The sequence below is a fragment of the Mytilus galloprovincialis genome, chromosome 9, assembly GCF_965363235.1.
Source record: "Mytilus galloprovincialis chromosome 9, xbMytGall1.hap1.1, whole genome shotgun sequence".
NCBI classification, from domain to species: Eukaryota; Metazoa; Mollusca; class Bivalvia; order Mytilida; family Mytilidae; genus Mytilus; species Mytilus galloprovincialis.
This window is the reverse complement of record NC_134846.1, coordinates 55,178,383-55,196,754: the sequence shown is the minus strand read 5'-3', so window position 1 is coordinate 55,196,754 and position 18,372 is coordinate 55,178,383. Positions and strand designations below refer to the sequence as shown.

The window sequence follows — 18,372 nt, the reverse complement described above, 5'->3', positions numbered from 1 at the left end:
GACCAATCAAAATTTCTCTTTTAAAACCGTTCGGTATCAGTAACTTCCGGTAATTTTTACTAGAATGTCTGTTTGCAGAAGCTTGGTAAATTATTGTTTCTTGCTCCTTATAAATATATAAATGTATATATATAAATCTTAAATAACAGTTCCATAAATCTGAACTTACATCTAGTCATTGAAGCAATTAAAAGGATAACAATTTGCACAGATGATAATGAAAATATGACATTGTCATTGAAATATCTAAATCTTTCATGTAATATACTAATTTAGTCTGTACATGTAGACTATGTAAATATTTGCATCCTTAAAACAGTTATTACTATAAAAATAGTCAGGATTTGAAAAACACAGTGCATGTCTGAGATTACTCTGACGTCCAAGAGCCAAGCTAGGGCTGTGGATCATAGCTTGTCCCATAATATGAGGCAGGCATTACCTGTAAATGGGCCTTAATGGGGACGAAGTATGTATTAATTTTTTTTTAAATTCAAACATGTTGATAAAAGAAACAGAAATACCATAACGTTTCCGATATTGGTTCTGTTGTTAGGGATTTAGTTGTGATGTTATTTAAGTTATGACGTCATATTCTATGTAAACAAAGAAACGCTGTTATCAGGTAACTTTTTTTTCATATCGAACAATCGATGTGTTGATAAATATACATTTTATTCAAAGTCTCATGCAAACAAGACCGGAACAGGTAGTAGATCTGAAAAAAAAAAAAAACGATTTTGAGTTCATTAGTACAATGAAAATTTCAGGGAATTTGCCTGGGTTTTTTTATTGATTTTTCTACCGTAACTGGGGACTTCGTCCCCATAATATAATAAAATGATATTTGCCTGTTCAAAATAGATGCTTTTATCCAGAGCTGACTTATTGTATATGATCCATACAAATCAGGCTTCAATTGCTCATTTTTCATTTATCTTTTCGTTTATGTAAGTTTTTTCTACTAGCCACCCTTTATTTTCTCATATTTGGACAGTTTTCACAGTGCCCCATTGATTCCAGCATAATTATTATCTGTATGAGGATATATGCAGATGGTCATGACCTAACGCGAAAGGTGGACATGGTTGAAATACTCATTTAATCCAGGACAAAATTAATTCAGTACGTTGAAAATCTGCACCAATGTTCTTATTTCTGTTCCTATTGTAAACATCAATGTTCATGATATATATGTTACAGTGAATTTGTATAATCAGGGATTATGTAGAATCCCTGATTTTTCAGGGATTATGTAGAATCACTAAAATCATTAGTGATTATATAGATTCCCTGAAAATGACCAGTGATTTTATATAATCACTGATAATTTTAATTATTATTCTACAAATTCCTTAATATGATTTCAGGGATTATCAATAATTAAAAGCTTCAAAGATGATATCTCAAACCAATAACACTAGTGGTTCCAGCAAGGATTTGTATAGTTTTACTATACAAATCATTGGTTCCTGGAAAGGGAGATCCCAAAAAACTAATGGTCAATATTCACGAAAAGAATGAAGAAGGATATCGCCTTGCTATATCATGTATTTCGCATGGAATCCTGCTTGGATCTTTGATACAAGAAATCAGTTTGAGGTTGATGATTTCCCTTCATTGGTACAATTTGTACCTTCAGATGTTTGTGCTGAAAAACTCTATTTCTCTGAGACGTGCCGTACAATCTGATTTGATGTGGAGAACAAGTTTTTTTTTTAAATTTTGATATTGTGGTAAAAACAGATGTGAATTTGATAGATATGCCAGTAGAAAATCAGGGCAAATGTGTAATAGTCGATGCCATCCAAATTTAGTTTGTAAATAAAATGTTTAATATTAAAATATTATACATAACATTAACATTTATCAAAACGACTGTACGCATAAAAATAGTTTTAATGACAATTTCATTTTATTTCATATTCTCAACCTAAAAACAATTGCTAAAACAATACGATAAAAAGAATAATCATTATGCAATTTAATATTTTCATACTAACTTCATCAACCCGCCCGTGTGGGCTCGCTTGGTATTATTAATACTAATACAGTCAATATCAAAAAGGACTCGCTTGATATTATTACTGATAAAGTCAGTATTAATAACAAAACATCAATTATTTTATATATATTTTGCTTATCATTTAATTATATTGTGCTTATCATTTAATTATTTTGTGTATAACATTTCAATATTTTTGTGTCTTTCATATTAAAAAATTATGCCGAACGTTTTACAATATTAAGGTTATTATTATGATATATTAAGGTTAACTTTTAAGATATTTCAATATGTTATATATTTTAGTATCATTTCAGTTATTCTGTATAATCCCTGACGTTTTTTCTAGTGATTATACATAATCCCTAAAAGTTTTAGTGATTATATATAATCCCTAAACTAACCAGTGATTATACATAATCCCTGAAAATTTTAGGGATTCTACATAATCCCTGATTATACAAATTCACTGTAACATGTATATATAACTGTTTTCCTCTTCTTTTTTTTTTAATTTCATCCTGAAATGCCAAAAAGAATTAAGATTAAATATATATTTTATTTTTTTTCAATTTTATATATATCTAATATTACATGTCATGCATGTCTAACTTAATCATTCAAACTGGATGACATTATAAATTAAAGCCAAAATAAAAGCTTATTTAAGCTATTTAAATAATAAACTTAATTCAATTACCTAACTGCCTAAGTGTGTCAGATAATTAATTAATTAAATTACATGATTAAATCAATTCGTCAACCATATTATTGCTTCCATAAAATTTATTATAAATCAAGTTGTGAACATTTAATTACAGGATTTAATCAGATTGTTTGTACTTTTAATTGCTCCAAAAAAAGTTATTATATCAAAAGATGAACATTTCATTACATGATTTATCATTAAATTAATTGTCCTTTCTTTTTGCTACTCCTAGATTTTTTTAAATACATGTATTGGTAAGTTACAAATATTAAAGACATAATATTGGATTAATATGAGGCAGCCATTACCTGTGATAGGGGACGAAGTCTGTATGAATTATTTTTCTACTGTTATAGGGGACTTCGTCCCCTTATAATTGAATTGGCAAAACTTTAGGACTAAACACTAAACACATTATAATTTAAACACAAAATTATCTTAAATAAATTTAACTTCTTATGACTTATCCTCTTATTTACATGAAGATTTTGTTATAATGGTAATTGTTTTAAAAGAATTTTTCAAATTTTTGTCAAATTTATTTAAAAAATAAAAAAAAACACCATCTGTTTGACGTGTGTTGCCGCTGTGAAGTCTTGGCAGATACATTCCAATGGAATGGCTTATCTCTTAGCTTCCCTGTTACATACATAATAGATATATATAAGAAACCAGATCCTTACATATTCTCAAAATTTCCTTTTCAGCATTATAAAGTACAAATGTAATTACTAAGTTTAAAAAATGTTATTCATATAAGGAATAGTTCCTAGTTTGGCATGTTGTCTCCAACCTGTTTAGCACATAGATGCATTTTGAGCGTCTGAGAGTGATTAAGTGTGTGGGAAATTTTGGATTCACCCCATGAAATATATTGATTCTTCTATTTTTAACATGTTTAATGAGGACTTCATCCATGTGGTAATTTATTAGAGTAATTCTATAAAAAAAAAAAAAGCAGATGAGAAATACCAGATTTTGATTTATAACTGCAAGTGGAATGACACATGATTTTTACCAAAAAGAATTTTTTAAAGATAGAATTAAGGAAGTGTTGTTACTTGTTACTATAACCATGATAACTGAAATCCTGTTGCTAAATATTTTTTTACCAAGGTTAATTTTAATTTCTTAAGTAACTTACTTGTTTTAGTACTAGAATTTCCTACCACAGAGTGGGTAACAGGTTAAAACATTATACATGTATACAGTTACTCCAGGTCAAAAGATGGTAAAGACTTGGAGGAAAATAGTTTATTGAAATTTTATACCCTACTGTAAATATGTGCAGCTGAGACATGTACATGTTTACTCAACAAGGGAAACCATTGAATTAGTTATAAAAGATACTTTCATACACAGGATCATGATATCCTTGACCAATAGGATGATTTTTCAAGCACCAATTCAAGCTTCTTAAATAGTTATACTTAATCATTGTTAATTACCTGATACATCTAATCCAATTAAAAATGTTCATTACAATTTTAGGACCCCAAATTGAACATATAATTAAAGGTAATCAACAGTGACCTTACAGATGTCATAAATTGTTGTTACAGGTAATTCACTTATCCAATGATCATCAGAATTAACTCATACAAATTGAATAGGTTAGTAGCATATAGGAAAATGTATCTTGTTTGTCAGATACTGTACATGGATTGCCGCCATGTAAAATTCTAACATAAAGGTCTCTAAATAATGGTGAAGTAGGCATGTTAAAAGTTGAATTTTAATCAGAATTATGGAGAGAGTTCATTGTTACTTCCATTGACTTCAGATAAATCTGTACTACTTTTTATAATAGAGTGAATATGATCTTGAAAAATTTGATGTCACATCATGAATTCTTCGATTGTGATATATTGTACATTCAAAGTTCAATGGTAATATTGGTTTTACAGCTTTTACATTAATGCTAGCAAGACAATTCTTTGTTTGGCTTGCTTGCTTTGTTTGTATCAATGTTTGCTCAAGCATGGTAATTAAGATAGGCGGGGCTTAATCAGCTTGTATACATCATACTTAAATTTTATTGGACGTTATGTTTGAGGTTAAGGACACTTAATTTTAAAACATCACATGACAATATTCTCACATGTTTCCTCACCTGTAAAAATACAATAATTGGTCAATGAAAGAAAAATATAAACTTTTTTCTTGAAATTGGCCTTCCACAGTTTTTCGCCGAGTACAATATTTTTTTAATATTTTTTGTGACATTGACCTAATATTGTTTTTTTTTCTATAACATATCAATCTATTAGTTCAGTTTAAAACCGTGTCTGCCCTTTCATTATGTGACTCAAGAAAAAATATGTTAGGGTGTGTTTGAGATGAATATTTTGTCTTGAAAACGTACAAAGCAAGAGTATTTGATACATCATCTCGCTTCAGATTCTATCAGTTTTATATAGCAAAGCTACGGGTTGACTTTATAACATAAAAAAAAAATCACAGTACTAAAAGATGAAATATAGGGGTCAAGTGAAATACCTATTCAATGAATCACAAAATCAGAGTAGGTGTGTTCGAATAGCTATTTTACTAAAAGTACTTGACGACACTCTTTAAGTTGGATGATGAAAATGCATATCTTCAAAAAAAAATTAAAAAATTTGGCTTCCATTTCTACGATTGTGAAAATAAACTGGCGTAATGGGGAGATAATTTTTGACGAAGTAGAATCCTGCCTGTATTGTATATTTACAGGTAAGGCAACATGTGAGAATATTTGTCATGTGATGTTTGAATATTTAGTGTCCTTAACCTCAAACATAGCGTCCAATAAAATTTAAGTATGATGTATACAAGCTGAAACCCCGCCTATCTTAATTGCCATGCTTGAGCAAACATTGATGCAAACAAAGCAAGCAAGCCAAACAAAGATTTGTCTTGCTAGCATTAATGTAAAAGCTGTAATAGTGCTGCATTGTACTGAAGTCTTTATTTGTCTTCTTTTCTTTCTACATTTGTGTAGTCTCATTATCATACATATTCTTTACTTGATCATACTGAGTTGGTTCTACTAAACATATTTATGACACAGTTCACACCTGAATAACAATTGAAATTTTATAAAATTCTCATTATAAGAATGTATAAGCAACCAAACATAGTAACACATGGTTTAGGTACAGTAACATGTTTAATAATCTTCCTCAAGGTCCTTATATACATACATGTAGTCCATTAACAACTATATACATGATATAGTTCATTTTGTAATACATAAACATAAAACAGTTCAAGATATCTGTCACCAAGGTCCACTCGTGACCACTGTTAAATAAGGGGGAGCTAACACGTATGTGCTGGAACCAAGGGACAGGGGGTCAGTCTATCTCTAGACTTAATGTTCTGATAATGTTCTGATAGTGATAGGCATAGCTAAAACGCAAGGAAGGTTTTCCTAATTTAATTTATATTATATAACAATTTAGACAAAATGATGATAACAAATCAATTAGTAAACAATTCCAAATAATTATAATAATCTGATTAAAGTGTAAAGTATCAAATCTAAATATCAAATCCAAAGTAAAACTAGTTCTCCTTGAAATGTAAAATATCAAATAAATGCCAAAATTACTAAATAATAAATAGAACTTAATCTCAAATTCAAAATGTCAAGTCTTAAAATAAAAAGATTCTTAAAAGTATTTCCAAAGTTAAATTATGAGTCAGAGATAAATTTTGTCTCACACTACACAGTCAACTGGTAGACTGGTAGACAGTCTGATAGGTCCAGTTTAATGACATGAGTAGTGTGAGGTTACGCTTCCGATACACCGACTGTTTTTCTAAAAAAAATTTCCAAAAATAAAATCCAGTATAATAGATTTTAGCAGTGCAAGTTTAGGTTTCTGAAAGGTGACTGATTTTCCTAAATTTCACAACGCTATTTATATTAAAACCAAAAATAAATCAATATGACTCGACATGTAAATATTACTCTCATTAACAAAAAATAGACATTAATTAGCAAAGCCTAATCCTATAATGTTTTGATAAAATCTGAAGCCTCGGTCACACCTTACCAAATAGCTCGAACGGACGCCTAACGGATAACTTTTTTTCAATCCGTTCATGTCCGTTAGAGGTCCGTTCTTATCCTTAAGATGTCCGTCCATATCCATTGCATGTCCGTTGAGCGTACGTTTTATCCGTTGACGTCTGTTCTGTCCAGTGGAAAATTTTGAGCATGTTCAAAACTTTGAACGGACGTCCAACGGATAAAATGTTTGTTGAATGTCCTTAAGGCATCTGTTTTGTACAGTACTCGTCTGTTTCGTTTCCATTTTGTATCCGTTACGTGTCCGTTATACATCCGTTGGAGGTCTGGAAGATAAATTCACCAACAGACTTCTACCGGACATTTAACGGATAAAACGGATGTTGAAGGGACGAGAAACGGACTTCTACCGGACGTTTAACGGATAAAATGGATGATGAACGGATCTGAAACGGATAAATGCCAATTGAAAATTTCGCGTCGGAAATGATAATTATTGGTATGTCAGATTTCTTAAGGTTCATGAATTCTTATTATTCATAATTGATCTTAGAGTATAGGCACATCTTCACAATCAAGCATTTCTTAGGCAGCAACCATTTGATTTTCTGGGGGGGGCTATGGTTTTTTTTGGAAAAAAAAGTTTGTTTCCAGTTTTTGGAGAAAAAAATAATTTGTTTTTGATTCTGAGAAAAAAAAATTGTTTGTTTCACCCTCAGCTGCCACTATATGTAATGCTAAAATTGAAAGAAAAAAATTGTTTTTGACTTGTCGCGAAAAAAATAGATTGTTTTTCGCCGCAGGCGAAAAAAAAAATTTGTCCAGAAAAAAAAACCATAGCCCCCCCCAGAAAATCAAATGGTTGCTGCCTTATTCAGGCCAGACACTGCCCTTTGGTGGAATTTTGAAGAACAAACCAAAACCAGTTACACAGAAACATTTTGAATATTTATGCAATTTACATGTATTATTATTGTCGCCTTTGATTTTTCCGTATATCTTGTTCATCCGTTTTATCCGGTACGCTTCCGTTAGGTGTCCGTTTTATGCGGTACTCGTCCGTTGGATGTATGTTCGACATCCGTTCTGTCCTGTACGTGTCTGTTTCTCGTACGTTGTATATCCGGTGTGTGTCTGTTATGCATCTGTTACACGTGTGTTTTATTCGGTCAATACATCAACAGACTTCCAAAGGATAACAATTTTGTCAACGGGCAACTTTTATTTTCATTCGTTAGGCGTCTGATCGTGCTATGCGGAATGGTGTGACCGAGGCTTTAAACTTTTCAAGTGACATATGCTAATTACAATTAATATTTCAAAATAAAGTGCTTTGAGCTAAAGTCTGTGACATTTCGAGGACTAATGCCACAGTATAGGTAAAATTAAATAAACAAATTAATTGAACTTTTACTAAATACAAACATAAAAATTTTCTTTCTTAAAATAAAACATATTTTTTATCCAAAATAACACTAGCACAAATATAAGCCAAGTTACACACCATGACCGGTACATCAGTGTGATATCATTGGTAAATATCAATCGGTATTACATACATCACATACTATCCAAATGAGTGAAATAGTTACCAGGAAATGTGAAATTACCTGTTGTACAAATACAAGTACACAGTGTATAGGATGAATGCTTTCAGTTTATAGCATGAATAGCAAAGAGTTGTCACATATACAAAAATCATTACTTAAAACAATATGAATGCTGTGATTTCATTATTATTCGTTGGATATCAATGTTCATGGATTTCCTGGTTCAGGTAAACCACAATATTAAATGTTCAACCAATGATGAATTTTCTATAGGTTTGTATGTAGAATTTGGCAAACCCACGAAATTAAATATCCATGAACATGCAAGTTTTCTTAATTCACGAAAATTGGTACCAACGAAAATAACAAATCCACAGTATTTATATTTGTAATTATATATATAATCTCATTTGAAATTGAAAATGATATCTCTTTTTAGCTTGTTGGGTCAAGATGTATTACTACCTGCCCAGTAAGAGGAATCTCAACATCATTAGCCTGTTACAAAAGAAGTCTTGGAGGATCTGAACCGTTACGTAATGTACGAGCCGGAGTTTATAAGACCACAAGACGAGGAGATGTGTGGATAACATACGAAGAAGCACAACCACCTCCAAAAATAGGAGTCACAAAAGCATGGAAAAGTTGGAATTCAAGTGTGTATTATTACTGAAATTACTTTATCATCCTGGGTTTCTTAGACATTTGTATTGGGAGGCAAAAAGGCTGGATGGCACTTCTAAAAAAAATATGAAGGGATTTTGTTCTTTTTGAAAATCTGCTCCATCAAGTATATATAATTATTAACCAATCAGAATTATAAAAATATAATGATGGGATATACAGTGCTTGACGCCAACAAATTATGACAATACTGATGTGTGAATAATTTTAAGAAAAGATGATAATTGAAACATATTTTTATTGGCATGATTGGAAGGGAAAAAGGCCAGAATGCATTTCAAATAAAATATGAAGGGATTTTGTTAAGTTTGAAAGTCAGTCCTATCAAATATATATAATTCATAACAATTAAGAAATTATAAAAATATATTGGTGAGATAAACAGTGATTGTAGCCAAAAAATTATGACAATACTGATGTGTGAATATTTTTAAGAAAAGATAACAATTGGAATATAGGGTCTTTGTTAATCATACTAACTAAAAAGGTGAAATAATTTCTTCTGGGAGTTGTGTTATGTTTAGTTATAAATCACTAAATGATAATGAAACAGTCTGACAGTAAGACCAGTCAGGGGCGGATCCAGCCATTTTAAAAAAGGGGGGGGGGGGGGGGGGGTGTTCCAACTACATGTTCCCATTCAAATGCACTGATCGTCCAAAAAAGGGGGGATTTCAACTCCCTGACCCCCCTCTGAATCTGCACTGATATTCCATCATTTATGTTACGTATGTGAAATTTTGAAAATTACAAATTATTCCATGAAATAGATAAAAAGGTGATACTGTGCGGCTCCATTATTGTGCTAAATATAATGCATCTCACTACTATAATATCATCATGTGGATACCCTTTTAAAATCCTAGTTTCACACCTGCTTCTTATCACATTCAGAACTATTCATCTAGAACTGATGTTGATATTTAACAAGCCATTATTCATAAATGAACTCATTTGTGTTAGAAACAGTTTTATTTCAGTCAGCTACATTTGTGTATTTTTAAAATGTGCCATCTGCAGATTTTGAATATGGCCACATTACATTAGAAGGTGTCAGATGAGTAAAACAGATATATATATATATATGAGCTTGTTTATGTAAAAAATCAGTTACTTTATCCACTAAGAATGACATTTTCTAATTTCAGGTAGTTTGGAAGGAGAAGGAAGAGCACCAGAAACAGTTGTGGATGACAATTTTATTCGTGAATTCATGAAAGGAACTTTCCCGGGTGTTCTTGCATCTGATGTAATTGTTAAACGTAGACATAATATAGTTTTAATAAGTTGTATCATGAGTTGTGTATTGAGACCAATGAAATATTACTTTTTGGTTGGCTATACGGAAGAGTTATTGTCATGTTTATTAAAATGTCCAGTTAAACTTGAGATACAGACTGTAGGCAGTGTATATGACCTAAAATTTAGAACAATATAAATTATATCAAAGATATGTTACTTTTTATTGAATAAACTGAAATATTGTATACTGTGATTTTTTTCATGCACCACCTAGATGCATTATGGGTTTTGGTCTGTGCATCTGACTGCCGGTTGTTAATCTGTCTCGCTTTAGGTTAAAGTTTTTGGTCAAGGTAGTTTTTGATGAAGTTTAATTCCAATTAACTTATAACTTAGTACACTGTTCCCTTTGATATGATCTTTCTAATTTTATTACTTATTAGAGTTTTTACCCCAATTTCACCATTTTCATGGTCCACTGAACATAGAAAATGATAGTGCAAGTGGGACATCCATGTACTATGTAATCATACTTGATACTTGCTAATAATTTTGGAAATGTTAATTATTTAACTGGATTATCTATGTGATTGTTAATGGGATAAAACTTCATCGATACATCAATATAAATAATAGATCATATGAAGATGATCCACACACCAAGGTTATAAAGTCTTTTTATAAAACAAATATACATCGTCATGATCTACATTTAACAGTGGATATACAAAGGTTAGAGGACAGTTATGGCTGCTGACAAATACGGGGATTACCATATGAAAACTTTTTTAATAACTGATTTTTTATTGTTTCAGAAAGTTTCTGTCTGTTAAATGTCTTTTGCCCTTCATTTCATTTTCATGGTTCAGTGGCTGTTTGACAAACTACGTTTTTGTTGTGGTGTGAAATTCTCACTTATTATGAATAATAGGATAACTATATTTGATGTATGGGTTCCTTGCAAGGTATACATGTTAATTGTTTGTCAGACTTGTTCACCTGACCTCAACCTCGTTTCTTGGAGCAGCTATCAAGTTTAAGTGGTCAAATCAGATAGTCTCTAATCGGGTTCTAAAAGCAAAAGATAAACTAGTATCTCAATTGTTTGTGAAACAATTGAAAGGTCTTTCCTGTAAAAGTGATGTTTTCTTATTGTACTTTGTACGACCTTTCGTTTGATATACGACAAGCATACCTTCTGAAACTTTTCGCTTTTTACACTTAATGACCTCATCCGCCTACATTTTTGAGATCGGAATTATGATATATGGAACAGAGTAGATGAGCTTTCATTTGATATGCGACAACACCATGTTCTAGAAAGTTTGACTTTTGCACTTAATTACTCTATCAAACTAATTTTTGGAGGTCGGGAATTTGATATTTCAAATGTACACATCATGACCTTTCATTTGATATACAACAACCCTACCTTAAAAGAACATTTATTTTTTGCACTCAATGACCCCATCCAACCCATTTTTGGGAGACGTCAATTTGAAATTTGAAATGTACGCTTTATGTTCTTTCATTTGATATGCGACAACCTTACCATCTGAGAAATTTGAATGTTTGCACAAAATGGCCCCTCCCGTCCCCCTGGGATGAAAAGGGGGGTTAAAATTTTCATTTTTAAGTAGAGTTTATTAAGACCTTCAATTTGATATATCAGATGACCCCATTTGACAAAGTGCAAATAATGATGCAATATCAACTGTATAAATAGAAGTTATGAAACTTACAAAGTCAATGCAAAACTTGAAAATTTCAAATTGATTTTTTTGTGTTTTTTTCCATGGAATGTTTTTGGTATTTGGTCAAACATATAACTATGTCAACCTCTTCAATTTCTAAAACATTTTAAGTGGTAAGCTCTTGATGATTCAGAAATACATGCCTCCGCTCGCAAAACTTCAAACAGCATTATCTCTAAAACAACAATAGATATCTCAAAACTGTTAAATGATAAATGATCTACAGTTGAAGGACAACATTATAGAAAAAGAATTGGGACTATTTCAAAGTTCACCAAGGTCACAATTAATCATCAAATATATGATGCAATACAAAACTTGAGAACCGGAAGTCGTAGAGACATGGGACTATCACCATTCAACTCAGGACCACTTGACCTTTCAAATATCACAAGGTCAAGGTCATAGTATAATGTGAAGGTCAAGGCGAAATTTCATCATGACCTGACATTGATCTCAAATTGAAGGTCTTGAACTACTGATCATCTTTGCAGTTTATAGTAGGTTGATATCTGTTACCTTTAAAAAGATATACACATAATACTATACTTTTAAGAATCATCCAGTCGTAACTTTTGAACAGACAGTCGGTCTCTTTTGAGCTCAGTGTATAAAATGTAGAGTTCGTCGAGAGGAACATTTTATACGCTGTAAGTATGCATCAAACTCTTATCGTTTTCTTAATATGAAAGCTTGAAATTGCAGCGTAACTTTTTTTGCACTCGGTGACCTTTGACCTAGGGTGCAAATTAGAGGTCACATAAACTTAAGATTATTGGTGTAGGTCCCAAGTCTTTACGACTTCCGGTTCTCGAGATACAATTTTTCAAAAATTGTGTATATTTTTTCAAGGGAAATAACTCCTTATAAGGGTTAACAACAAAATGATTGTATATGTTAATTAACATTGCCATCTGGTCTTATACATGTTGCCGTTTTCAAATGGATTCTATCTTGCATACTTTTTGAGAAAAATGTAAAAGAAAGAAATTGCTTCAAGGGGACATAACTCTCATAGGAAATGATGAAATCCATAGCAGCCTCAAATGGTAACACATCATGATGAGATCTTACTATTGTCCAAATAAGGTCATGATATCTTTAAAAACAACGAGGGGGGGCCATGTCGAAGAAAACCAATAAAAGGGAGATAACTTCTAAAGGGGATGATGAAATCCTACACAGTCTCATCTGGTAATACTTCATGATGAGGTGACTGGTCTACCGATGGTCCATATTTGGTCTTGATAACTCCAATAGAAATGAGGGGAGGCCATGTCAAACAAATGATGGATGAAAAAAAAAAAAAAAAAAAAAACAGGAGAAAAACAATAAGGTCTTTCCTCGCGGAGAGGAAAGACCTTAACTATACTTTTAGTATGGAATGAGTTCAAGGCTTAAGTGTCCTACTGGTAGATTTTATGACCTTGACATCGTTTTCCTTCATAGGTCAATGTTAATTGTTGTTGATCCACAACTTCTGTTGCAGAAAGCTCGACATAGGGATAGTGGTCTGGAGGCAGCTGTGTTAGCTCACAACTTAAAAACTTGATATTTCAGATGGTAGAAGACCTTAAGCCTTCATATCTTGTATATCATGCCTTTAATATGATATGAAGTTTCTGTCTGTCATATGTCCAGTCATTGACCTAATTTTCATGGTTCAGTGACTACTTGAAATAAAAGCAGTGGCTGATATAGAAGTGGGGCCCACTAACTGCCTAAGAGGGGGCCTGCTCCAGTCACGCTTCAGTGATTCCCTATAGAAGCAACCAATTTTTTTCCCTAAAAGGAGGGGCCCATAACCCCTGCCCCCCTAAATCCCCCTTTGAAAAGAAATCTTAATTTATCTCTTATTATAAGTAATACGATAACTATATTTGGTACATGTATGTGCTTACCTTGCAAGGTCCTCATGCCCATCAGTCAGTTATCATTGACATCAAACTCATTTCATGGATCAGTGAAAAAAGTTGAGTCCATATCTCAGATACTATTATATTTGGTGAATGGAATGATTGTAGGGTGTACATGTCCGACTGGCAGTTGTCATCTGACCTTGACCTCATTTTCGTGGTTCAAATGTTATAGTTCAAGTTTTTATACGACCGCTAAAAAAATTTGCGGTCGTATATTGGTATGACGTTGGCGTCATTGTTGCCGTCGTCCGAAGATACATTGGTTTTTCGCACTATAACTTAAGTTTAAGTAAATAGACATCTATGAAATTACAATTCAAGGTTTATGAACACAAAAGGAAGGTTGGGATTGATTTTAGGAGTTTTGGTCCCAACAGTTTAGGAATGAGGGTCCCAAATAAGCATTTTTCTTGGTTTTCACATAATTCTCGATCTTGATATCTATATCACTAATGGAAAGCTGAATACTAAAATTTATGATAAAAGGGATGATTTTTCATTTCCTATCGTTAATTATCCGTTTTTAGATGGTAACGTTCCCTTGTCACCATCTTACGGTGTTTATATATCTCAACTTGTACGATTCGCTCGTGTATGTAACAATGTTTTAGATTTTAACGAGAGAAATTTATGTATCACTGAAAAATTATTACACCAGGGTTTTCGATATCACAAACTAGTCAAAACATTTACTAAATTTTATCATCGGTATAAAGACATTATTCGTAAATATAGCTCAACATGCAGACTTTTAATACGTTCAGGTATTTCACATCCAATTTTTTATGGTAATATTCTTTATAAAGCACAAAGGTGTCAGTATTCACCTCAGAAACTTACAAAACCTTTGAATAGACTTATTAAGAAGGGATATAATTACGATACTGTTGTCAAGTCATTAAAGATTGCATATTTTGGCGTTAATATTGAGTCATTGATAAGGTCTTTGCATCGGAACTAAACACATTTATTCTAAAAACAGTTGTTGGCATGACACGGGTTATGTTCTTCTCATATATGTTATGATGGTATGATACTAAACCCCTAACGGGAAGGATTGTGCCTGATGTTCATATGATGAAATCATAATCTTTCAGTCAGTTTAGTTGAAGTCTGGAGCTGGCATGTCAGTTAACTGCTAGTAGTCTGTTGTTATTTATGTATTATTGTCATTTTGTTTATTTTCTTTGGTTACATCTTCTGACATCAGACTCGGATTTCTCTTGAACTGAATTTTAATGTGCGTATTGTTATGCGTTTACTTTACTACATTGGTTAGAGGTATAGGGGGAGGGTTGAGATCTCACAAACATGTTTAACCCCGCCGCATTTTTGCGCCTGTCCCAAGTCAGGAGCCTCTGGCCTTTGTTAGTCTTGTATTATTTTAATTTTAGTTTCTTGTGTACAATTTGGAAATTAGTATGGCGTTCATTATCACTGGACTAGTACATATTTGTTTAGGGGCCAGCTGAAGGACGCCTCCGGGTGCGGGAATTTCTCGCTACATTGAAGACCTGTTGGTGACCCTCTGCTGTTGTTTTTTATTTGGGCGGGTTGTTGTCTCTTTGACACATTCCCCATTTCCATTCTCAATTTTATTAGTATAAGTAAATAGAAATCTATGAAATTTAAACACAAGGTTTATGAACACAAAAGGAAGGTTTGGATTGATTTTGGGAGTTTTGGTCTCAACAGTTCAGGAATTAGGGGCCAAAAAGGGGCCCAAATAAGCATTTACTTGGTTTTCACACCCTAACTTTAGTATAAGTAAATAGAAATCTATAGGATTAAGGGCCCAAAGGGTCCAAAATTAAACTTTCTTTGAATTCATCAAAAATTGAATAATTGGGGTTCTTTGATATGCCAATTCTAACTGTGTATGTAGATTCTTAATTTTTGGTCCCGTTTTCAAATTGGTCTGTATTAAGGTCCAAAGGGTCCAAAATTAAACTTAGTTTGATTTTAACAAAAATTGAATTCTTGGGGTTATTTGATATGCTGAATCTAAACATGTACTTAGATTTTTGATTATGGGCCCAGTTTTCAAGTTGGTCCAAATCGGGGTCCAAATTTAACTTTGTTTGATTTCAACAAAAATTGAATTCTTGGGGTTCTTTGATATGCTGAATCTAAACATGTACTAAGATTTTTTATTATGGGCCCAGTTTTCAAGTTGGTCCAAATCGGGGTCCAAATTTAACTTTGTTTGATTTCAACAAAAATTGAATTCTTGGGGTTCTTTGATATGCTGAATCTAAACATATACTAAATTTTTTTATTATGGGCCCAGTTTTTAAGTTGGTCCAAAATTAACTTTTGTTTGACTCAACAAAAATTGAATCCTTAGGGTTCTTTGATATGCTGAATCTAACCATGTATTAAGATTTTTGCTTATGGGACCAGTTTTCAAGTTGGTCCAAATCATGGTCCGAAATTAAACTTTGTTTGAAATCAACAAAAATTGAATCCTTGGGGTTCTTTGATATGCCGAATCTAAACATGTATTTAGATTTTTGATTATAGGCCCAGTTTTCAAGTTGGTTCAAATCGGGGTCCAAAATCAAACTTTGTTTGATACCAACAAAAATTGAATATATAGGGTTCTTTGATATATGCTGAATCTAACCATGTATTCAGATTTTTTATATTTGGGCCCGTTTATCAAATTGACCCACATTGAGGTCTAAAGGGTCCAAAATTGAACTTTTATTTGATTTCATCAAAAATTGAATTCTTGGGGTTCTTTGATATGCTGAATCTAACCATGTATTCAGATTTTTGATATTTGGGTCCGTTTATCAAATTGACCCACATTGAGGTCTAAAGGGTCCAAAATTGAACTTTTATTTGATTTCATCAAAAATTGAATTCTTGGGGTTCTTTGATATGCTGAATCTAACCATGTATTCAGATTTCTGATATTGGACCATAATAGGTAAATGTCCAATTTTAAAGTTTTTAAGTTTAAGTTCTTAGACCACATTCATTCTGTGTCAGAAACCTATGGTGTGTCAACTATTTAATCACAATCCAAATTCAGAGCTGTATCAAGCTTGAATGTTGTGTCCATACTTTCCCCAACTGTTCAGGGTTTGACTTCTGCGGTCGAAAAAGCTGTGCCCTGTGGAGCATCTGGTTGTGTTTTGGTCCGTTTTCCTAATACTGTATGCAATGGGTCTACTATATTTGGTGTATTGAATGATTGTAAGGTATACATGTCACCTGTGCTTGACACCATTTTCATAGTTCAGTGATTAAAGTTAAGTTTTTGTGTTTTGGTCAGTTAATCCCATACTGTACGCAATAGGTCAACTGTATTTTGTGTATGGAAATATTTTACTGGCATCTTTTATTTGACCTTGACCTCATTAAAATGTTCATTGCTCAATGTAAAATATGTCTTTTGGTCTGTTTTTCGTATACCACTGATATTATCAATAGGTCAACTATATTTGGTGTATGGAATGCTTGTAAGGTGTATATGATCGTATATGTCTGTCTGACAATTATCATCTGACCATGACCTCATTTTCATAGTTCATTGGTCAATCTTAAGTTTTCCTGGTTTATTTTGATTCTTCGATGCTATTTGCAAATGATCAACTATATTTGAAGCATGTAATGATTGTAAGGTGTACATGTCTGTTGAGCAGGGTTCATTTGACCTTGGCCTCATTTTCATGGTCATTGATCAATTTTAAGTTTCCCTGGTTAAGTTTGTTTGGTTGATGTACAATATGACAAATATATTTAAAGCATATGTTTGGTGTATGGAATGATTGTAAGGTGTACATGTATTTCAAGTTTTGGTTTAGCTGACCTTGACTTCATTTTCTTGGATCATGTTAAATTGATGTATAAGTAAAGCTTTATATTTAAGACTATCAACATATCAATAGTTTGTAAAGAAGGCGAGACATATCAGCATGTGCACTCTTGTATATATATTGCTTATTTCTTGACAAATTTCAATGAGATTTTATTCAGTCTTGAATTTTTTGGATTCTTTTATATGCTGAATCAAACCATGTCTATAAATTTTGGGTTTTGAACCTTGTTTTTAAATTGGTCCACATTGTAGTCTTAAGTGTCCAAAATTAACCTTTGTTCGATTTCAACAAAATATGAATTAAACATTGAAATTTAGAGTTTTTGATTTTCAGCCCGGTATCAAATTGGTCAACAATAAGATCCAAAGGGTCCAAAATTAAATTCAGTTTTTTTTTTTATAAATCTGAATTCATAGGGTTCTTTGATATGCTGTATATAATCATGTATTCAGATTTTGGATATAGAAATCATAACTGGTAAATGTTTAATTTCAAATTGTTCAGTTCTTAGACGTCATTCATTCTGTGCCAGTAACCTATATTGTGTCAAATATTTATTTACAATCCAAACTCTGAGGTGTAGTAGTGTCCATACCTACCCCATCTGATCAGGGTTCAACCTCTTTGGTTGTATCAAGCTGCACCAGCAGAGTAATAAATC

At 32.2% G+C, this 18,372-nt stretch overlaps 1 protein-coding gene across 2 annotated transcripts; it reads left to right on the top strand.

Annotated features, from left to right (window-relative positions):
* The first annotated feature begins 11 nt into the window (after nt 1-11).
* On the top strand, nt 12-10,453 carry LOC143045338 (small ribosomal subunit protein uS3m-like). 2 transcript variants are annotated; one of them, XM_076217779.1, is made up of 3 exons: nt 12-85; nt 8,722-8,938; nt 10,115-10,453. In XM_076217779.1, the coding sequence occupies exons 1-3, from the start codon at nt 65-67 to the stop codon at nt 10,402-10,404; spliced, it is 528 nt and encodes a 175-aa protein (XP_076073894.1). In that variant the 5' UTR covers nt 12-64; the 3' UTR covers nt 10,405-10,453. The 2 variants fall into 2 exon arrangements, with proteins under 2 accessions (XP_076073894.1, XP_076073893.1); XM_076217778.1 differs by lacking the exon at nt 12-85 and adding an exon at nt 8,477-8,509.
* Nucleotides 10,454-18,372: the final 7,919 nt, after the last annotated feature.

Coding starts and splice junctions, on each gene's coding strand:
- LOC143045338 (XM_076217778.1), top strand. CDS start 8,486: ATGTTCATGGATTTCCTGGTTCAG. Junction 8,510..8,721: donor TCATGGATTTCCTGGTTCAG/GTAAACCACAAT, acceptor ATCTCTTTTTAG/CTTGTTGGGTCAAGATGTAT. Junction 8,939..10,114: donor ATGGAAAAGTTGGAATTCAA/GTGTGTATTATT, acceptor TTCTAATTTCAG/GTAGTTTGGAAGGAGAAGGA.